The following is a 23846-nucleotide window of genomic DNA, read 5'->3' as shown; positions in this document are numbered from 1 at the left end:
TTGTGATAATATGCAAACCATAATGCAAAATATGCTGATTTCAAAGCTGATTGTCAACCAAAACGTTATTAATTCATTTAGTCTCTGCCGCCACCAAAAACTGTTTTCACTAGATTCCATAGCAACAAAGACAGATTCCACAGCCATGTTCTGCCTCGCGAATGATGTCATTACTATAACACTTTTATAAAAGAAGAGATTGCTTCTTCTATGCAGATGTTGTTGATCGTACAATAGAATATGTTCTCCTAGCAGTTGCCAATAAAATACATCCTAAATGGGAGGGATTGTTTGCCATCTGTAGTCCCATGAAATCAGCTTGAACAAGCTCAATAACTCAATGCATGCACACACTCCTATTGAATAATATGCATTCACCTGTATTTTGAATAGACCTAGGCCACATCTTGATTTACCCAGTTTATTAATAGAGATTTACAGTAACATTCAAATAAATTATTACTATTATGTTGTTTTGTAGTTAGATTGGTAAAAACAAGGTCAAATTGATTGTATAATTTATTAATGAATGGCCCCAAAAACAAATAGACATAACATTTTTCAAATGTAATGATATGGAGCTCTAAAGCTGCCCAACGATTGAACATAGTTTATCTGTCTGGATCAAGTGCCATTCTGTGACTTTGGCTAATACGCCTTATTTTATTTTCTTTGTTGTGGTATGGAGTATCGCGATGGTATCGAGTATCGTGAGACTAAACCTGGTATGGAAGTGAAAATTCTGGTATCGTGACAACACTAGTTGGCCCAGGGGAATACTATACTGACTGGGAGTGGATGTAGGCTTTGTTCACTGCAGTTGACCCTGGGGAATACTGACTGGGAGTGTATGTAGGCTTTGTTCACTGCAGTTGGCCCAGGTAGATGAAGCCATGACTCAAATTGCTAGTCTCGTCTGCTGACCTGATGTTCATTGAACTGTACTTATTTAGCAATTCAAAGTGTTTCTTATGTGTGTTTCTCTTCTATGTGTAACTCTAATTGGGCTGGTAGGTTTGGTGATGTGCTTTTGTTTGAAATTGAACCCCCACTGTTTCAATTAAAATCCTGTTAGTATCATGAAATTAATTCAGAATGATCCAATTTATGTTAATCTCGTAATCACTGTAAATATACCATTAGCATGGTGTGAATAGTAACCTTATTATGTTGAAACGTATGTTTTCCCTCTAACCTTTTAAACCCCATCAGATTCTAAGATTGGATATGGGAAAATAACAGAAAAACTGAATATGTATTCTTTGTTTTTCTCATTCAGGGAAAGGCATGTGATCTAGGTGGTGTGAAGCTGCAGTTGACGGAGCTAGAGAAGGAGAGGGATGTGCAAAATGAAACCATTGGAAAACTGAAGCAGGTAAACTAACCCCCCTTTAAACTCCCCTTTTTCTATCACATTTTCAGAGGAAAGTACAGTTTGAAATGTTCCATACATGTACACATATTTTCCAGTATAAGCTGTATAATAAAGCCTGTGTGCTCATGTAATGGTTCTCATTAGAGCCTCCATGATGTACTCTCCCTGTCTTTGTGGTGTTCAGGAGATTAAAGATACGGTGGATGGCCAGAGGATCCTGGAGAAGAAAGGTAGTTCAGCAGTAAGTGGAACACCCTCTCTCTCTTCTCTTCTCGCTCCCTCTCTCTCTCCCTCTCTTCTCACTCCCTCTCTCTCTCCCTCCCTCTCTTCTCACTCCCTCTCTCTCTCTCTCTCGCGCTCTCTCGCCCCCCCCCCCCCCCCCCCCCCCCCCCCCTCTCTCTCTCTTCTCTGACCACTAACATCTGAGCAGGGAAACTGATGAGTCAGGCCCCTTCCATTTAGTACAGAGTTGTAATTAAATTATAATTTACAGGTGGCAGGTAGGCAGGCAACTCACTCAGCCGCACCCACTCTTCTCCAGAGAAGTAGAATCGGGGCAGCCTTTTCTATATGCCAGTTTGACCCCTTTGCAAGCAGTTACCGGATGCCTGCCTTGATGATAAGAATCTGCAGATAATTGCAAGCATATGGGCTAGCCTAAGGCATAGGGGTCGTAAGGGTTTTGTAGCTCCCTATTCCAGCCACAATCGAAATAATTTTCAGGGTAGGATGGTTCATCTTATTTGATTGTTTTCTTTGTCTTAATCAGATGCCTGTCTAAGATTATCTTTGCCTCTCCCTGAGTCGCATGCTGTTATCTATTGCATTTTCAAATGAAGTAGTGTACTCTCCTCTCATGGGCTTTGTTGCATTGTTTGTAGCTGAAAGACTTGAAGAGGCAGCTACAGCTGGAGAGGAGGAGAGCAGATAAACTACAGGAGCGGCTACAGGAGATCCTCACCAACACCAAGACCAGGACAGGTGAGAGGACCTGCTTGACCTACACACCTACTCATTCCAGGGTTTTTCTTTATTTTTTAAAACTATTTTCTACATTGTAGAATAATAGTGAAGACATCAAAACTATGAAATAACACATATGGAATCATGTAGTAACCCAAAAAAGTGTCAAACAAATCAAAATAGATGTTATATTTGAGATTCTTCAAAGTAGCCACCCTTTGCCTTGATGACAGCTTTGCACACTCTCAACCAGCTTCATGAGGTAGTCACCTGGAATGCATTTCAGATAACAGGTGTGCCTTGTTAAAAGTTAATTTGTGAAATTTCTTTCTTTCCTTAATGCGTTTGAGCCAATCAGTTGTGTTGTGACAAGGTAGGGGTGGTATACAGAAGATAGCCCTATTTGGTAAAAGACCAAGTCCATATTATGGCAAGAACAGCTAAAATAAGCAAAGAGAGTACATCATTACTTTAAGACATGAAGGTCAGTCAATCCGGAAAATGTCAAGAACTTTGAACGTTTCTTAAAGTGCAGTCGCAAAAACCATCAAGCGCTATGATGAAACTGGCTCTCATGAGGACCGCCACAGGAAAGGAAGACCCAGAGTTACCTCTGCTGCAGAGGATAAGTTCATTACAGTTACAAGCCTCAAGAATTGCAGCCCAAATAAATCCTTCACGGAGTTCAAGTAACAGACGCATCTCAACATCAGCTGTTCAGAGGAGACTGCGTGAATCAGGCCTTCATGGTCGAATTGCTGCAAAGAAACCACTACTAAAGGACACCAATAAGAAGAAGAGACTAGCTTGGGCCAAGAAACACGAGCAATGGACATTAGACTGGTGGAAATCGGTCTGATGAGTCCAAATCTGAGATTTTTGGTTCCAACCGCCGTGTCTTTGTGAGACGCAGAGTAGGTGAACGGATGACCTCCGCATGTGTGGTTCCCGCTGTGAAGCATGGAGGAGGAGGTATGATGGTGTGGGGGTGCTTTGCTGGTGACACTGTCAGTGATTTTATTTAGAATTCAAGGTACACTTAACCAGCATGGCTACCACAGCATTCTGCAACGATACGCCATCCCATCTGGTTTGCGCTTAGTGGGACTATCATTTGTTTTTCAACAGGACAGTGACCTAAAACTCACCTCCAGGCTGTGTAAGGGCTATTTGACCAAGCAGGAGAGTGATTGAGTGCTGCATCAGATGAACTGGCCTCCACAATCACCTGATCTCAACCCAATTCAGATGGTTTGGGATGAGTTAGACGGCAGAGTGAAGGAAAAGCAGTCAACAAGTGCTCAGCATATGTGGGAACTCCTTCAAGACTGTTGGAAAGGCATTCCTCAGCTGGTTAAGAGAAATCCAAGAGTGTGCAAAGCTGTCATCAACGCAAAGGGTGGCTACTTTGAAGAATCTCAAATATAAAATATATTTAGATTTGTTTAATGCTTTTTTGGTTACTACATGATTCTATAAGTAGAAAATAGTAAAAATAAAGAAAAACCCTGGAATGAGTAGGTGTGTCCATATATATATATATATATATATATATATATATATATATATATATATATATATATATATGTATATGTATATGTATGTATGTGTATATAACAAATGTTTCCTGATATTTCTATAGGACAGACAGTTCAGAACAAACTTCCTTTAGATTTTTTTGGGGGGGACTAACTGTTGTTCCATGTAGTGAATCTGTTATTCAATGCCCCTGGCTTAGATGGGGCTTAGACTCTTATGGGTTAAAGAGTTACCCAGAAAGACTTGTCTGTAATCGCTGCCAAAGGTGATGCTATAAAGTGTTGACTCAGGGTTGTGAATTCTTATGTAAATTAGATATTTCCGATTTCAATAAATGTGCAACATTTCTAAAAACACTTTTTCACTTTGTTATTATGGGGTATTGTGTGTAAATGGGTGAGAAAAAATATCAATCTAATCCATTTTGAATTCTGGCTGTAACACAACAATGTATAATAAGTCAAGGGGTGTGAATACTTTCTGAAGGCACTGTAGCTACATCTTCTATATGATGTTGTACACTACCGTTCAAAAGTTTGGGGTCACTTAGAAATGTCCTTGTTTTCGAAAAGAAAAGCATGTTTTTTGTCCATAAGAATAACATCAAATTGATCAGAAATACAGTGTAGACATTATTAATGTTGTAAATGGCTATTGTAGCTTGAAACGTCTGATTTTTTAATGGAAAATCTACATAGGCGTACAGAGGCCCATTATCAGCAACCATCAGTCCTGTGTTCCAACGGCACAATGTGTTTGCTAATCCAAGTTTATCATTTTAAAAGGCTAATTGATCATTAGAAAACCCTTTTGCAATTATGTTAGCACAGCTGAAAACTGTTGTGCTGATTCATGAAGCAATAAAACTGGCCTTCTTGAGACTAGTTGAATATCTGGAGCATCAGCAGTTGTGGGTTCGATTACAGGCTCAAAATGGCCAGAAACAAATAACTTTCTTCTGAAACTCGTTAGTCATTTCTTGTTCTGAGAAATGAAGGCTATTCCATGCGAGACATTGCCAAGAAACTGAAGATCTCGTACAACGCTGTGTACTACTCCCTTCACAGAACAGCGCAAACTGGCTCTAACCAGAATAGAAAGAGGAGTGGGAGGCCTCGGTGCACAACTGAGCAAGAGGACAAATACATTAGTGTCTAGTTTGAGAAACAGATGCCTCACAGGTCCTCAACTGGCAGCTTCATTAAATAGTACCCGCAAAACACCAGTCTCAACGTCAACAGTGATGAGGCGACTCCGGGATGCTGACCTTCTAGGCAGAGTTGCAAAGAAAAAGCCATATCTCAGACTGCCCATCTTAATCTTTTCTTTTTATTGGCCAGTCTGAGAAATGGCTTGTTTCTGGCCATTTTGAGCCTGTAATCGAACCCACAATTGCTGATGCTCCAGATACTCAACTAGTCTCAAGAAGGCCAGTTTTATAGCTCCTTGAATCAGTACAACAGTTTTCAGCTGTGCTAACATAATTGCAAAAGGGTTTTCTAATGATCAATTAGCCTTTTAAAATGATAAACTTGGATTAGCAAACACAACGTGCCATTGAACACAGGACTGATGGTTTCTGATAATGGGCCTCTGTACGCCTATGTAGATATTCCATTAAAAATCAAACTTTTCATTTACATTTTAGTCATTTAGCAGACGCACTTATCCAGAGCGACTTACAGGAGCAATTAGGGTTAAGTGCCTTGCTCAAGGGCACATTGACAGATGTTTCACCTAGTCGGCTCGGGGATTAGAACCAGCGACCTTTCAGTTACTGGCACAACGCTCTTAACCACTAAGCTACCTACCGCCCCAGCTACAATAGCCATTTACAACATTAACAATGTCTACACTGTATTTCTGATCAATTTGATGTTATTTTAATGGACAAAAAAAATTGCATTTCTAAGTGACCCCAAACTTTTGAACGGTAGTGTATATGCGTTGGTGTATGGTGGGGGTTGACTGGGTTTGAAGGATATCCTCTCATGCTCCGAACTGTGATGCAGTGTATGTTACATCATCACAGACATGGAACATTTAGCGCTGTTATAAGTGAGTCTGCAGAGATGACAACCTCCGTCTCCGCGGTGTGGTTTGCTACAAATTAGCTGAAACGCATCACAGACGGGGAATAATGAGGTAAAGAGGTGCTTTGTACACCAATGTCCTACAGCATCTATAACTGAGCGTGTGAATTGTTCGAGACGTTGAAGAAGTGAAATATGTTTAGGAATGGTGATGATGGCTTGAAACTAATGGTGTTATTGTCCGTTAGCATGTAGAGACACTTGTGTTTCTAAATATGTGGGTGAGCAGCTCATTGTTGATTGAACTAGTTAAATGTGATATTAATATGTAGATTAAATATTTACTTGCCAACTGGCAAGGTGTTTATGCCACACCCTCCTGAATGTAGCTGTTTATTTTACAAAGCAAATGAACATGTGGCCCTCATTTACATTTACGTCATTTAGCAGACGCTCTTATCCAGAGCGACTTACAAATGGGTGCATTCACCTTATGATAGCCAGTGGGACAACCACTTTACAATATGTATTAATTTTTATTTTTTATTTTTTTTGGGCGGGGGTGGGGGGGGGGGTAGAAGGATTACTTTATTCTATCCCAGGTATTCCAAGGATTATAACAGAAAAACAACCCTCACTGCAGTACCTGTGTGGTATATTAAAAACATGGACTCCTGTGGGGACACCCCCTTCACCCCCCACCCCAAACACACTGTCAACGAGATATCTTAATATTTTATGTTGCGCCCCCTCTTAAAATGTGCCACAGAGCAATTCATACTCTTACTTCCTTTCCGTAGGTTGTTGGTGATGCCAGGGAAAATCCTTTTTTGGGCCATGTATAATTTACTAGCTGGCCTTAAATGTTTAATGGTTTCTCTACAGAAAGTTGAGGATCAGACATTTTAAAGTACGGGGGCGTTATCTTTGTCCAGTGTCCAGAAGGGTACTGTACACTACGCCAGTCCAGAAGGGTACTGTACACTACACCAGTCCAGAAGGGTACTGTACACTACGCCAGTCCAGAAGGGTACTGTACACTACGCCAGTCCAGAAGGGTACTGTACACTACGCCAGTCCAGAAGGGTACTGTACACTACGCCAGTCCAGAAGGGTACTGTACACTACGCCAGTCCAGAAGGGTACTGTACACTACGCCAGTCCAGAAGGGCCTTAAGTTATTAGATACCTACATGTATACAGTGGGGAGAACAAGTGTTTGATACACTGCCGATTTTGCAGGTTTTCCTACTTACAAAGCATGTAGAGGTCTGTAATTTTTATCATAGGTACACTTCAACTGTGAGAGACGGAATCTAAAACAAAAATCCAGAAAATCACATTGTATGATTTTTAAGTAATTAATTTGCATTTTATTGCATGACATAAGTATTTGATACATCAGAAAAGCAGAACTTAATATTTGGTACAGAAACCTTTGTTTGCGATTACAGGGATCATACATTTCCTGTAGGTCTTGACCAGGTTTGCACACACTGCAGCAGGGATTTTGGCCCACTCCTCCATACAGACCTTCTCCAGATCCTTCAGGTTTCGGGGCTGTCGCTTTGGCAATACGGACTTTCAGCTCCCTCCAAAGATTTTCTATTGGGTACAGGTCTGGAGACTGGCTAGGCCACTCCAGGACCTTGAGATGCTTCTTACGGAGCCACTCCTTAGTTGCCCTGGCTGTGTGTTTCGGGTCATTGTCATGCTGGAAGACCCAGCCACGACCCATCTTCAATGCTCTTACTGAGGGGAAGAGGTTGTTGGCCAAGATCTCGCGATACATGGCCCCATCCATCCTCCCCTCAATACGGTGCTGTCGTCCTGTCCCCTTTGCAGAAAAGCATCCCCAAAGAATGATGTTTCCACCTCCATGCTTCACAGTTGGGATGGTGTTCTTGGGGTTGTACTCATCCTTCTTCTTCCTCCAAACACGGCGAGTGGAGTTTAGACCAAAAAGCTCTATTTTTGTCTCATCAAATCAAATCAAATCAAATTTTATTGGTCACATGCGCCGAATACAACAGGTGCAGACATTACAGTGAAATGCTTACTTACAGCCCTTAACCAACAGTGCATTTATTTTAAACAAAAAAGTAAGAATAAAACAACAACAAAAAAGTGTTGAGAAAAAAAGAGCAGAAGTAAAATAAAGTGACAGTAGGGAGGCTATATATACAGTAAAATAAAGTGACAGTAGGGAGGCTATATATACAGGGGGGTACCGTTGCATAGTCAATGTCAATGTGCGGGGGCACCGGCTAGTTGAGGTAGTTGAGGTAATATGTACATGTGGGTAGAGTTAAAGTGACTATGCATAAATACTTAACAGAGTAGCAGCAGCGTAAAAAGGATGGGGTGGGGGGGCAGTGCAAATAGTCCGGGTAGCCATGATTAGCTGTTCAGGAGTCTTATGGCTTGGGGGTAGAAGCTGTTGAGAAGTCTTTTGGACCTAGACTTGGCACTCCGGTACCGCTTGCCGTGCGGTAGCAGAGAGAACAGTCTATGACTAGGGTGGCTGGAGTCTTTGACAATTTTGAGGGCCTTCCTCTGACACCGCCTGGTATAGAGGTCCTGGATGGCAGGGAGCTTTGCCCCAGTGATGTACTGGGCCGTACGCACTACCCTCTGTAGTGCCTTGCGGTCAGAGGCCAAGCAGTTGCCATACCAGGCGGTGATGCAACCAGTCAGGATGCTCTCGATGGTGCAGCTGTAGAATTTTTTGAGGATCTGAGGACCCATGCCAAATCTTTTTAGTCTCCTGAGGGGGAATAGGCTTTGTCGTGCCCTCTTCACGACTGTCTTGGTGTGTTTGGACCATGATAGTTCGTTGGTGATGTGGACACCAAGGAACTTGAAGCTCTCAACCTGTTCCACTACAGCCCCGTCGATGAGAATGGGGGCGTGCTCAGTCCTCTTTTTTTTCCTGTAGTCCACAATCATCTCCTTTGTCTTGGTCACGTTGAGGGAGAGGTTGTTGTCCTGGCACCACACGGCCAGATCTCTGACCTCCTCCCTATAGGCTGTCTCATCGTTGTCGGTGATCAGGCCTACCACTGTTGTGTCGTCGGCAAACTTAATGATGGTGTTGGAGTCGTGCCTGGCCATGCAGTCATGGGTGAACAGAGAGTACAGGAGGGGACTGAGCACGCACCCCTGAGGGGCCCCCGTGTTGAGGATCAGTGTGGCAGATGTGTTGTTACCTACCCTTACCACCTGGGGGCGGCCCGTCAGGAAGTCCAGGATCCAGTTGCAGAGGGAGGTGTTTAGTCCCAGGATCCTTAGCTTAGTGATGAGCTTAGAGGGCACTATGGTGTTGAATGCTGAGCTGTAGTCAATGAATAGCATTCTCACGTAGGTGTTCCTCTTGTCCAGGTGGGAAAGGGCAGTGTGGAGTGCGATAGAGATTGCATCATCTGTGGATCTGTTGGGGCGGTATGCAAATTGGAGTGGGTCTAGGGTTTCTGGGATTATGCTGTTGATGTGAGCCATGACCAGTCTTTCAAAGCACTTCATGGCTACAGACGTCAGTGCTACGGGTCGGTAGTCATTTAGGCAGGTTATCTTAGAGTTCTTGGGCACGGGGACTATGGTGGTCTGCTTGAAACATGTTGGTATTACAGACTCAGTCAGGGACATGTTGAAAATGTCAGTGAAGACACTTGCCAGTTGGTCAGCACATGCTCGGAGTACACGTCCTGGTAATCCGTCTGGCCCTGCGGCCTTGTGAATGTTGACCTGCTTAAAAGTCTTACTCACATCGGCTACGGAGAGCGTGATCACATAGTCGTCCGTAACAGCTGGTGCTCTCATGCATGCTTCAGTGTTGCTTGCCTCGAAGCGAGCATAGAAGTGGTTTAGCTCGTCTGGTAGGCTTGTGTCACTGGGCAGCTCGCGGCTGTGCTTCCCTTTGTAGTCTGTAATAGTTTTCAAGCCCTGCCACATCCGACGAGCGTCAGAGCCAGTGTAGTATGATTCAATCTTAGACCTGTATTGACTCTTTGCCTGTTTGATGGTTCGTCGGAGGTCATAGCGGGATTTCTTATAAGCGTCCGGGTTAGAGTCCCGTTCCTTGAAAGCGGCAGCTCTACCCTTTAGCTCAGTGCGGATGTTTCCTGTAATCCATGGCTTCTGGTTGGGGTATGTACGTACGGTCACTGTGGGGACGACATCATCGATGCACTTATTGATGAAGCCAGTGACTGATGTGGTGTACTCCTCAATGCTGTCTGAAGAATCCCGGAACATGTTCCAGTCTGTGCTAGCAAAACAGTCCTGTAGCTTAGCATCTGCGTCATCTGACCACTTTTTTATTAGCCGAATCACTGGTGCTTCCTGCTTCAGTTTTTGCTTATAAGCAGGAATCAGGAGGATAGAGTTATGGTCAGATTTGCCAAATGGAGGGCGAGGGAGAGCTTTGTATGCGTCTCTGTGTGTGGAGTAAAGGTGGTCTAGAGTTTTTTCCCCTCTGGTTGCACATTTAACATGCTGGTAGAAATGAGGTAGAACGGATTTAAGTTTCCCTGCATTAAAGTCCCCGGCTACTAGGAGCGCTGCATCTGGATGAGCGTTTTCCTGTTGATTAATGGCCTTGTACAACTCATTCAGTGCAATCTTAATGCCAGCATTGGTTTGTGGTGGTAAATAGACAGCTATGAAAAATATAGATGAAAACTCTCTTGGTAAATAGTGTGGTCTACAGCTTATCATAAGATACTCTACCTCAGGCGAGCAAAACCTCGAGACTTCCTTAGTATTTGATTTTGTGCACCAGCTGTTGTTTACAAATATACACAGACCGCCGCCCCTTGTCTTACCAGAGTCAGACGTTCTGTCCTGCCGATGTAGCGTATAGCCTGCTAGCTGAATGTTGTCATTGTTGTCGTTCAGCCACGACTCCGTGAAACATAAGATATTACAGTTTTTAATGTCCCGTTGGTAGGATAACCGTAATCTTAAATCGTCAATTTTATTCTCAAAAGATTGAACGTTGGCTAATAGGATTGATGGGAGAGGCAGTTTACTCGTTCGCCGTCGGATCCTTACAAGGCACCCGGATCTGCGTCCACGATATCTCCGTCTCTTCCTCACGCGAATGACGGGGATCTGGGCCTTGTTGGGTGTCTGTAGAATATCCTTCGCGAACGCCTTGTTGAAGAAAAAGTCTTCGTCCAATGCGAGGTGAGTAATCGCTGTCCTGATATCCAGAAGCTCTCTTTGGTTATAAGAGACGATGGCAGAAACATTATGTACAAAATAAATTACAAATAACGCGGAAAAACACACATAATAGTACAATTGGTTAGAGGGCTGTAAAACGGCAGCCATCTTCTTCCGGCGCTGTTCAGACTATGGGGCGCTGTTCAGACTGTTCATCAGACCACATGACCTTCTCCCATTCCTCCTCTGGATCATCCAGATGGTCATTGGCAAACTTCAGACGGGCCTGGACATGCGCTGGCTTGAGCAGGGGGACCTGGCTTGAGCAGGGGGACCTTGCGTGCGCTGCAGGATTTTAATCCATGACAGCGTAGTGTGTTACTAATGGTTTTCTTTGAGACTGTGGTCCCAGCTCTCTTCAGGTCATTGACCAGGTCCTGCTGTGTAGTTCTGGGCTGATCCCTCACCTTCCTCATGATCATTGATGCCCTACGAGGTGAAATCTTGCATGGAGCCCCAGACCGAGGGTGATTGACCGTCATCTTGAACTTCTTCCATTTTCTAATAATTGCGCCAACAGTTGTTGCCTTCTCACCAAGCTGCTTGCCTATTGTCCTGTAGCCCATCCCAGCCTTGCGCAGGTCTACAATTTTATCCCTGATGTCCTTACACAGCTCTCTGGTCTTGGCCATTGTGGAGAGGTTGGAGTCTGTTTGATTGAGTGTGTGGACAGGTGTCTTTTATACAGGTAACGAGTTCAAACAGGTGCAGTTAATACAGGTAATGAGTGGAGAACAGGAGGGCTTCTTAAAGAAAAACTAACAGGTCTGTGAGAGCCGGAAATTCTTACTGGTTGGTAGGTGATCAAATACTTATGTCATGCAATAAAATGCAAATTAATTACTTAAAAATCATACAATGTGATTTTCAGGATTTTTGTTTTAGATTCCGTCTCTCACAGTTGAAGTGTACCTATGATAAAAAATTACAGACCTCTACATGCTTTGTAAGTAGGAAAACCTGCAAAATCGGCAGTGTATCAAATACTTGTTCTCCCCACTGTATGTCTGCCAAAAAGTTCTTCCCACAGCAGCCATTCGTTTTCTATGGGAAATCCATAAGTGCCTACGGACTGAGGCTTCCCTCTATGCACAATGCATCGGGTCCTAACTTAATTACTGTGTTTGTGTTTCCTTATCCAAGCCACATAATGGATGTTGGTGGTAGACTATGTTCTGTAGTTACAGTTGGGAGGACAGTAATGCAGCTTATGAAAAAAAAACTGCCAGACTTAAGAGGGTTGAAATGTTCAGCAGTGTGTCCTTGCTTTGATATGTCCTGAAAGGGAATATTAACCATGTAAAAAAATGTCAAAAGGTGTTTGATGACAGAACAGTAACTACTTTTTTCCCACTTAGAATAATGACTTCGGTTGTAATTCCTCAGTAAGACTCCCCCGTTGAGAGAGTGTCTGTGTCTGTGTGTGGTTCCAGGCCTGGAGGGGCTAGTGTTGTCAGAGATCAGCTCTCCTAGTCCTAAGCAGCAGAGGGGAGATAGCAGCAGTATCTCGTCCTTCAGCTACGGGGAGATCATGAAGGAGGGAGTCACATCACAGAACACAAACAAGGTACTGTAGTCTACACCAGTCATCACAGAACACAAACAAGGTACTGTAGTCTACACCAGTCATCACAGAACACCAACAAGGTACTGTACTCTACACCAGTCATCACAGAGCACCAACAAAGTACACTACAATAGTCAGCTAGTGACAGGAAACCAAGACTGCAGTGTAGTCCACAGAACTGGCCAAAGCACATACAATGTAGTTTGTGAAATAATGGTATGCAGAGTGTTGATGAGATAGATGTTTGAGAGTAAAGAGTACAAATGAGGTGGAAAATAGTTAGGGAACTGCATAATCCACCCATAGAATAATGAGAAATGATTTGATGTAAGGAACCACAAAGAGAACCAATGATGCCGTCTGCAGCAACACAGTACCTCTTACATTGCCTTGGTAACTGCACAAACAGTACAGTCTGAGGCAGAGATGAGAGGCTGAACTTTCAGCAACCACAGTTATGACAGGCACCTCAACAGGGAGCTCACATGCATTTCATTTTTATGTGCTCCTCTGCTATTAATAGCTTATAAATACCGTGGATACTATAATTAGAATCCTTTGAATAAACGCATGTCCTGAATGTTTCTCTGCCAGGGACATGGATTATTGAGAACAAGGAGAGGGAAAGACTGAGAAAGAAATATCCAAACCATACAATTAAGAATCCTCCAATTGTTTCCAGTGAAAATATAAAATATGTATTCCAGTTCTGTGCTGAACAGACCTGCCTCGTTTGTGTCTAATGCACAGATAAGCTTGTTCTGTTTGACCTGTCAAGCTCTGAGTCACTGATAGAGAGAAAAATAAGTATATTAAACTGCACAAAATACCTTCTCGCTCTGTCTGACTCTGTCTCTAAGTGAATGTTTTGTAGGGAAGGTGTAAAAGTGCTGTCTGGTCCTGTGTGTTCCCAGTCCGCCAGCAGCAGCCCCCAGTCCCAGTCCCAGCGGCCTGCTGACCTGTCTGATGATGAGGTTGGGGAGCTGTTCCAGAGGCTGGCTGAGGTGCAGCAGGAGAAGTGGATGTTGGAGGAGAAGGTAGAATCTCTATGCTATTCATACTTAGTTATAATACTAGTGTATACTTAAGCAATAAGGCCCGAGGAGGTGTGGTATATGGCCAATATACCATGACTAAGGGCTGTTCTTAAGCACGATGCAACTCGGAGTGTCTGGACACAGCCCTTAGCGGTGGTATATTGGCCATATATCACAAACCCCGATGTGCCTTATTGCTATTATAAACTGGTTACCAACGTAATTAGAGCAGTAAAAATACCCATGGTATATGGTCTGATATACCATGGCTGTCAGCCAATCAGCATTCAGGGCTCGAACCACCCAGTTTATAATATACTATTATACTACTCTACTATAATCTGTATAATATACTATACTACTATCTATATATACACTACATCGCAAATGATGTGGACACCCCTTTTAAACTAGTGGATTCGTCTATTTCAGCCACACCCGTTGCTGACAGGTGTATAAAATCGAGCACACAGCCATGCAATCTCCATAGACAAACATTGGCAGTAGAATGGCCTTACTGAAGAGCTCAGTGACTTTCAACATGGCACCGTCATAGGATGCCATCTTTCCTACAATTCAGTTCGTCAAATTTCTGCCCTGCTAGAGCTGCCCCAGTCAACTGTAAGTGCTGTTATTGTGAAGTGGAAACGTCTAGGAGCAACAACGGCTCAGCCGCGAAGTGGTAGGCCACACAAGCTCACAGAACGTGACCGCAGAGTGCTGAAATGCGTTCTCTGGAGTAATGAATCACACTTCACCATCTGGCAGTCCGACGGACGAATCTGGGTTTGGCGGATGCCAGGAGAACGCTACCTTCCCGAATGCATAGTGCCAACTGTAAAGTTTGGTGGAGGAGGAATAATGGTCTGGGGCTGTTTTTCATTGTTCGGGCTAGGCCCCTTAGTTCCAGTGAAGGGAAATGTTAACGCTACAGCATACAATGACATTCTAGACGATTATGTGCTTCCAACTTCTTGGCAACCGTTTGGGGGAAGGCTCTTTCCTGTTTCAGCATGACAATGCCCCTGTGCACAAAGTGAGGTCCATACAGAAATGTTTTGTCGAGATCGGTGTGGAAGAACTTGACTGGCCTGCATAGAGCCCTGACCTCAACCCCATCGAACACCTTTGGGATGATTTGGAACGCCGACTGCGAGCCAGGCCTAATCGCCCAACATCAGTGCCCGACCTCACTAATGCTCTTGTGATCGAATGGAAGCAGGTCCCCGCAGCAATGTTCCAACATCTAGCGGAAAGCCTTTCCAGAAGAGTGGAGGCTGTTATAGCAGCAAAAGTGGGACCAACTCCATATTAATGCCCATGATTTTGGAATGAGATGACATGAAAGAATGTTGTGGAATAAGGTTAATGTTCCTCTCTGCAATTTATGAGTCTGCGGCAGTGATGAATCCATATTTTTGGACCACTAGAATTGATTTATTCCCAATTTAAATTGTGGTACCATCTTTTACTGGTGATTTTAAATCACTTGTAAATGCACCAGAATATGGCTGTAGCTGCATTGTACAGGAACATACTGCTGTTGCTTGTTTTTGTGCCTGGCTGTTTTCGCGCCTGGCTGTTTTCCTGCCTGGGACGTTTTCCCCCCAGATCATATTATCTATTTGCACTTGCTGCCTGCCTGCTCTGTGTGAGAGATTATTGATGGACGTGGTACATGCTGTGACGGGTGCTTTGTGTACAATATGTATGTATTCCTGTGGTTCTGGTGCATCTAATATGTCTATGTACTGTGCTGCAGGTGAAACACCTTGAGGTCAGCTGCTCCTCCATGGCTGATGACATCTGTAAGAAGAGTGCTATCATCGAGACCTATGTCAAGGACAGCCGGATAGGTAACGTTCTGTCTAAGCTTGGGCGATATACCGTATATACGTATACCGGGGGTATTTGGAAACGGGATGGGTTTTCAGTACCGTTGAAACTATTTATTTGAAGTTTTTCAAGAAATGTTATTTGTAGCTACTTGAAGCGAATACCTGCAGTCAACTTGTGCAATACGTTAGGAGATAGATTAGATCACGTTCTTCATTTCACCTGTCACGTTTACATTATGAAGCTTACCGTAGTTCCCCAGAACAGTTGAGCCAATCACGTGTTAGTTTGTAAATACCACAACAGGAGAAAGCGGGAGCAGGTGAGTCCAGCTGTGTATTGACAGGGGTGGTGTTTTATATTGAAAGTCAATTGTTTTTTTCTTCAATAGAGTGATCAGGGGCGTGCAGCTGTAGTTTTCCTTCACAGAAAATACATTAGTGCAACACATTCGGCAGAAAATAGCTTAATTTTCATCAGATGACAGAAGTGCAACGCTATTTGGATGGCAGCCACACAAGTAAATGAGCATACAATGAAAAATCAAGGTATCTTTTGCAAAAATGATGCATGGCCATCATATTTCTAATGTTTATCATAGAAAGAATTTAGCCAGCTACGTTTCCTATTGTTTTGCTCAATGTTAAGAAAAATACAGCAGAAAAGTAGCTCCACATCAGTCAGAGTGCAGTCTGCTGATAGAAGGCCGTTCGTGAATTCTCATCCGAGTAGAGAAGTGAAACTGAAGCACAAAATTAGCCTGATGCCGAGCAGAAATTACAATTTAGATCTGTGTTTACAAAACACACCAAGATATTTCTTATGCGTTTTCTATTTAACGCAACCCCTAAGTTTTTAACTTGCTTCTTATCCAAGTAAGAGGCTGAATTAAAAGGAAACGGCGGTCATAAAGTGATTAGCTTTCTGCTGTGTTTGAGAAATTTGTACAGCGGCCATTTCTATCTTGATTTCCTTGCGTTTTTTTCTCCTCTCTGTTCTCGGCCCGTCTGCTCCTCTCCCCACTTCTCCGAGCAGAGCAGGCAGGCCCGTTGCCCTAGCAACTCCAGACTCCACACAGAGACCGCATGTACACAGGCTGCTCCAGAGCCAGTACTTGTTCTTATTTCAGAGAAACATGTATCAAAACTTTGTTCATTTGCACATTGTCTCTCGTTCGTGTTCTCGTTCGTGTTCGCTTGTAAACTCACCAAAAACGACATTCAGTAGCTCCTACATATATATGTATAACTTTATGAGCTGGATTGCCTGTCTTTGCAATTAGTTTATTTTCGTTTGCGCTCGTTAGCATATTTAGCTAGTGTTATTACTTGTGCTCATTTTGTTAGCATTCTGGTAATAGACGTCTAATGGACATTTTTGTGTTTCTGGCACCCCCTTGTGTACTAAGCTGGTAATACCATAAATCCCGGGATGAGAGAAGGACAGTATGACGATATGAAAATCTGGATACCGCCCAAACCTAGTTCTGTCTCTCTGTCTCCTTGCCTTGCCCCTCTTTAGATGTGACACTTGGTCACCAGACTTCGTTTTTTCACTGACAGCAATATGTATGCCTACATATTTTGCTTAGTATTTTGTCTGTTGAACGGCAATGTAAGTTGTAAAACCAGTTAAGATTGACCAACTAGGAAGTTCAGAATACTTTCGCTGTTCGTCCAATTTATTTTGAATCGTGAGTTTATGGTTGACTGTTGAACCAAAAACAGAGAGCACTTAAAGATAAGAGTTGACTGTCGATTATTCCAGTACATCTTGTTTCATGTCTTGAGGGTAAAAGTAGAAATTGTATTTCACCCAAAATAACCTATGCTCTAACGGCTTGCGTACAGTGCATTCAGAAAGTATTCAGACCCCTTCCCATTTTGTTATGTTACAGCCTTATTCTAAAATGGATTAAATACATTTTTTCCCCTCATCAATCTACATATAATACCCCATAATGACAAAGCGAAAACAGGTATTCAGACCCTTTGCTATGAGACTCGAAATTGAGCTCAGGTGCATCGTGTTTCCATTGATCATCCTTGAGATTTTTCTACAACTTGATTGTAGTCCACCTGTGGTAAATTCAATTGATTGGACATTATTTGGAAAGGCACACACCTCTCTATATAAGGTCCCACAGTTGACAGTGCATGTCAGAGCAAAATCCAAGCCATGAGGTTGAAGGAATTGTCCGTAGAGCTCCGAGACAGGATTGTGTCGAGGCACCGGTCTGGGGAAGGGTACCAACAAATTTCGACAGCATTGCAGGTCCCCAACAACACTGTGGCCTCCATCATTCTTAAATGGAAGAAGTCTGGAACCACCAATACTTTTCCTAGAGCTGGCCGCCCGGCCAAACTGAGCAATGGGAAGAGAAGAGCGTTGGTCAGGGAGGTGACCAAGAACCCGATGGTCACTCTGACAGAGCTCCAGAGTTCCTCTGTGGAGATAGATGGTTGTCCTTCTGGAAGGTTCTCCCAGAAGGACAACCATCTCTGCAGCACTCCACCAATCAGGCCTTTATGGTAAAGAGCCCAGACGAAGCCACTCCTCAGTAAAAGGCACATGACAGCCCGCTTGGAGTTTGCCAAAAGGCACCTAAAGGACTCTCAGACCATGAGAAACAAGATTCTCTGGACCGATTAAACCAAGATTTAACTCTTTGGCCTGAATGCCAAGTGTCATATCTGGAGGAAACCTGGCACCATCCCTACAGTGAAGCATGGTGGTGGCAGCATCATGCTGTGGGGATGTTTTTCAGCGGCAGGGACTGGGAGACTAGTCAGGATCGAGGGAAATATGAATGGAGCAAAGTATAGAGAACTCCTTGATGAAAACCTGCTGCAGAGCGCTCATGACCTCAGACTGGGATGAAGGTTCACCTTCCAGCAGGACAACGACCCTAAGCGCACAGCCAGGACAACTCAGGAGTGGCTTCGGGACAAGTCTCTGAATGTCCTTGAGTGGCTCAGCCAGAGCCCGGACTTGAACCCGATCAAACATCTCTGGAGAGACCTGAAAATAGCTTTGCAGCGACGCTCACCATCCAACCTGACAGAGCTTGAGAGGATCTGCAGAAAAGAATGGGAGAAACTCCCCAAATACAGGTGTGCCAAGCTTGTAGCGTCATACCAAAGACTCAAGGCTGTAATCGCTGCCAAAGGTGCTTCAACAAAGTACTGAGTAAAGGGTCTGAATACTTATGTAAATGTGATATTTCCGTAAAAAAAAAAAAAATACATTTACAATAATTTCTACAAACCTGTTTTTGCTTTGTCATTATGGGCTATTGTGTGTAGATTGATGAGAGGAAAAAATGATTTAATCAATTTTAGAATAAGGCTGTAACGTAACAAAATGTTGAAAAAGTGAAGGGGTCTGAATACTTTCTGAATGCACTGTAAATAGACACTGTCCTACTCATTCACAGTAGGGAATTTATTCAATTCTATTATTACATTTGAACCTCTCTCACTTTCTTGCTTTTATAATCCACTCTTAAATGTTTTACCGTTCGTATTTATAATACCTTAAAACTTGAATTAATAGCCCAGAAGTTTATTTGCCTAAATCACTGGACACAACAGCCAATTTTTAGAGACCGACTTCTATTGAAGCCAGGCTTTTATTTTCTTAAAGCACACAGCTTTTGGTCATTTGCATAGTTCATTGTTTAATTCCATCATTCCCTTCCTGCAATTTAATTAATTACTTCCTTTCCTGCACTTATGTGTTATAATTTACCCACTATGACGTTTATTTTGTCTTAGTATGCCTCTATTTTGAATAATTATTTTCCTCTGACTGTGCATTTTTTGCTGTTCTTACTTTCACCACTAGAGGGCGATTGGCCGATTTTCTAGAGGTCTGTACTCCCAAAGTTGTTGACTGTTTTTGTGCTTGCCAGTTAGCTAGCAGTTCTCAGCTGCCGTTTTATGGACTCTTAACCAACCGTGCTATTTTGTGTGTTTCTTTGCATTGTTTGTAACTTATTTTGTACATAATGTTGCTGCTACCGTCTCTTATAACCGAAAAGAGCTTCTGGACATCAGAACAGCGATTACTCACCTTGAACTGGACAAATAGTTTTTCTTTAATGAGTCGGACGAAAGGGATTTGCTCCAGACACCCGACAGGGCCCTTATCCCCGTCATTCGCAGTAGAAAGAAAAGGAGATATCGCGGAAGGAGATCGGGGTGCCTGGTAAGGAGCCGGCGACGAGTGGCTAATCTGCCTTTGCCATCGATACTATTGGCCAATTTACAATCACTTGATAATGAAGTTGATGAACTACAGGCATGAATATCCTACCAACGGGACATTAACTGTAATATCTAATGTTTCACCGTGTCGTGGCTGAATGAAGACATGAATAACATACAGCTGGTGGGTTATACACTGTATCGGCAGGATAGAACAGCAGTCTCTGGTAAGACAAGGGGTGGCGGTCTATGTATATTTGTAAACAACAGCTGGGGCACGATATCTAAGGAAGTCTCAAGGTTTTGCTCGCCTGAGGTAGAGTATCTCATGATAAGTTGTAGACCACACTATCTACCACGAGAGTTTTCATCTATATTGACTCGGTCAATAAAAAAGTGGTCAGATGAAGCAGATGCTAAGCTACAGGACTGTTTTGCTAGCACAGCCTGGAATATGTTCCGGGATTCTTCCGATAGCATTGAGGGGTACACCACATCAGTCACTGGCTTCATCAATAAGTGCATCGATGATGTCGTCCCCACAATGACTGTACGTACATACCCCAACCAGAAGCCATGGATTACAGGCAACATCCGCACTGAGCTAAAGGGTAGAGCCGCCGCTTTCAAGGAGCGGGACTCTAACCCAGAAGCTTAGAAGAAATCCCGCTATGCCTCCCGATAAACAATCAAACAGGCAAAGCGTCAAAACAGATCGAATCGTACTACACCGGCTCCGATGCTCGTCGGATGTGGCAGGGCTTGCAAACTATTACAGACTACAAAGGGAAGCACAGCGGTGAGCTGCCCAGTGACACTAGCCTACCAGACAAGCTAAATTACTTCTATGCTCGCTTTGAGGCAAGTAACACTGAAACATGCATGAGAGCATCAGCTGTTCTGGACGACTGTGTGATCACGCTCTCCGTAGCCGATGTGAGTAAGACCTTTAAACAGGTCAACATTCACAAGACCGTAGGGCCAGACGAATTACCAGGACGTGTACTCCGAGCATGGGCTGACCAACTGGCAAGTGTCTTCACTGACATTTTCAACCTCTCCCTGTCTGAGTCTGTAATACCAACATGTTTCAAACAGACCACCATAGTCCCTGTGCCCAAGAACACTAAGGTAACCTGCCTAAATGACTACCGACCCGTAGCACTCACGTCTGTAGCCATGAAGTGCTTTGAAAGGCTGGTCATGGCTCACATAAACACCATTATCCCAGAAACCCTAGACCCACTCCAATTTGCATACTTCCCCAACAGATCCACAGATGATGCAATCTCTATTGCGCTCCACACTGCCCTTTCACACCTGGACAAAAGGAACACCTATGTGAGAATGCTATTCATTGACTACAGCTCAGCGTTCAACACCATAGTGCCCTCAAAGCTCATCACTAAGCTAAGAACCCTGGGACTAAACACCTCCCTCTGCAACTGGATCCTGGACTTCCTGATGGACCGCCCCCAGGTGGTAAGGGTAGGTAACAACACATCAACCACGTTGATCCTCAACACGGGGGCTCCAACGCCATCATTAAGTTTGCCGATGACACAACAGTGGTAGGCCTGATCACCGACAACGATGAGACAGCCTATAGGGAGGAGGTCAGAGACCTGGCCGTGTGGTGCCAGGACAACAACCTCTCCCTCAATGTGATCAAGACCAAGGAGATGATTGTGGACTACAGGAAAAAGAAGAGGACCGAGCACGCTCCCATTCTCATCGGCGTGCCTGTAGTGGAGCAGGTTGAGAGCTTCAAGTTCTTTTGGTGTCCACATCACCAACAAACTAACATGGTCCAAGCACACCAAGATAGTCGTGAAGAGGGCACGACAAAACCTATTCCACTTAAGGAGTCTGAAAAGATTTGGCATGGGTCCTCGGGTCCTCAGATCCTCAAAAGGTTCTACAGCTGCACCATCGAGAGCATCCTGACTGGTTGCATCACTGCCTGGTATGGCAACTGCTCGGCCTCCGACCGCAAGGCACTACAGAGGGTAGTGCGTACGGCCCAGTACATCACTGGGGCCAAGCTTCCTGCCATCCAGGACCTCTATACCAGGCGGTGTCAGAGGAAGGCCACCCTAGTCCATAGACTGTTCTCTCTGCTACCGCATGGCAAGTGGTACCGGAGCACGAAGTCTAGGTCCAAGAGGCTTCTAAACAGCTTCTACCCCCAAGCCATAAGACTCCTGAACATATAATGAAATGGCTACCCAGACTATTTGAATTGCCCCCCCCCCCCCCCCCCTTACGCTGCTGCTATTCTCTGTTTATAATCTATGCATAGTCAATTTAGTAACTCTACCTACATGTACATATTACCTCAATTACCTCGACTAACCGGTGCCCCCGCACATTGACTCGGTACAGGTACCCCCTGTATATAGCCTCGCTACTGTTATTTTACTGCTGCTATTTAATTATTTGTTACTTTTATTTTGTATTATTTTATATTGTATTTTTCTGTGATTCTTTTTGGTATTCTTTCTTAAAACTGCATTGTTGGTTAAGGGCTTGTAAGTAAGCATTTCACTATAAGGTCTACACCTGTTGTATTCGGCGCATGTGACAAATAAAATGTGATTTGATTTAACAGATCAAACATTAAACCTCGTAAATAATTCATGGTAACTTCGTAAAGAATGAATTTAGACGGGGCATTTATTTGAAAACAGCACGTTTATTTGCTGAAATGTGTGCCGTTGCTCGTCTATTAAAAGAGACAGGCGGCTATTTGAGACTTGGCGTTTAATTGAAATGTTACAGTAATTTGATCGCTCAGATACACTTGAAACAGCTCTTTGTTCAATCTAATAACTCCATGATCTGAGCTGTGGGCTCTGCTTAACTTTTTATGAATTTCTCTTTTAATAAGGTCCTGGTGGTTCGTCTGGCTGTGTTTTAAGATTCCTCTGCACCCTGTTCTGATGTTCTCCTTGACCAGATTAGCACATGATGCGCTCTCAGTATTATCCATGCTAATCTAACTTCCATGAGGCATTATGTAGAGTTGAGTGGTAAATGGAATCCGATTCCCATATGAAACTGGCAGAGTTTACAAGAAAAGCTATTTAGAATGAAATGTAAGCACTTTTTAGAACGATTAGCACAGTGAAACATAATAAAGTTACGCTAAGTATGCTAGCTGTGGTGTTACTGGCTAGCTAGTAAAGACACAAAGTTTCAGAAATTCAAATCGAAATGGCAGATCCAAAACGTCAACCATAGCAACATTTCGTGTTAAATTGATGTAGATGGGCTTTGAAAAACGTACCTTGAATAGAGACTGACCCAGTTTCACTAGCTGGACTTGTCAGAAGTGCTCAGACTTGGGTCTCTGTCTGACTGCCGTCCTTACTGTGAACATGCAGGCGCTCAACCTCAATGACATCATCAGGCTTTAGTTTCATGAAGGTCTGTAACATCGTGGTAGGGCCGTGCTGCATTGCACTCAGAGGGCACACTCCAGGGCATTCGTTTAGGAAAGCACTAGTAAATAAAAAACAAAAAAAACGTTTTGAAGTAGTTCACTCTCGAATAAAACTCTCGTTAACCCTCATTGTTTTTTCTTGATCTTCATAATGGTCCTCCTGTAGGCTATGTTAAAGAAAATGTTTTCATCATTACCGTTTTCTTTGTAGATGCCGTGCCCTTAACTGTAACTACTGCAATGATTGAATTATTAAGACTTACAAATAGGCCAAGTCCTAGTTACATGATACTGAAAATAGCTTATTTGTTGAAATTAGCCTTTTTAAAGTTAATCATGGCGTAGAGAGTACAGATATGAGCTGAAAGATGTAAGGACAATGGTAAGGTTTCTGAGTTTAGGAATGTGTTTACACTGCACCATATTCTAAAACGCTACCGTGTTTAAAGCTCATGTCAAATTGACATTTATAACTTTGAATATTTAGCTCATCTTGAAGTGTTCAAATTCACTTTTAACTTTGTCTGATGCATCCTTTCTGTACCTCCTCTATATACAGTGGTGTGAAAGTGTTTGCCCCCTTCCTGATTTGTTATTTGTTTGCATGTTTGTCACAC

General features: G+C 43.3%; 1 protein-coding gene across 1 annotated transcript in view; it reads left to right on the top strand.

Annotated features, from left to right (window-relative positions):
• gripap1 (GRIP1 associated protein 1) overlaps positions 1-23846 on the top strand; it is a 94202-nt gene that overhangs the window by 33949 nt on the left and 36407 nt on the right. The window contains exons 20-25 of the mRNA XM_084186582.1: positions 1280-1375; positions 1560-1616; positions 2257-2356; positions 12570-12703; positions 13618-13740; positions 15503-15596. Coding sequence (XP_084042708.1) covers positions 1280-1375; positions 1560-1616; positions 2257-2356; positions 12570-12703; positions 13618-13740; positions 15503-15596 — 604 coding nt within the window. The remainder of the gene's footprint in view (positions 1-1279; positions 1376-1559; positions 1617-2256; positions 2357-12569; positions 12704-13617; positions 13741-15502; positions 15597-23846) is intronic.

Source organism: Coregonus lavaretus, assembly GCF_964263955.1.
Source record: "Coregonus lavaretus genome assembly, chromosome: 22".
Classification (NCBI taxonomy): Eukaryota; Metazoa; Chordata; class Actinopteri; order Salmoniformes; family Salmonidae; genus Coregonus; species Coregonus lavaretus.
Note: the sequence above shows the minus strand (reverse complement) of the source record. Positions and strands in the feature narration are given on the sequence as shown.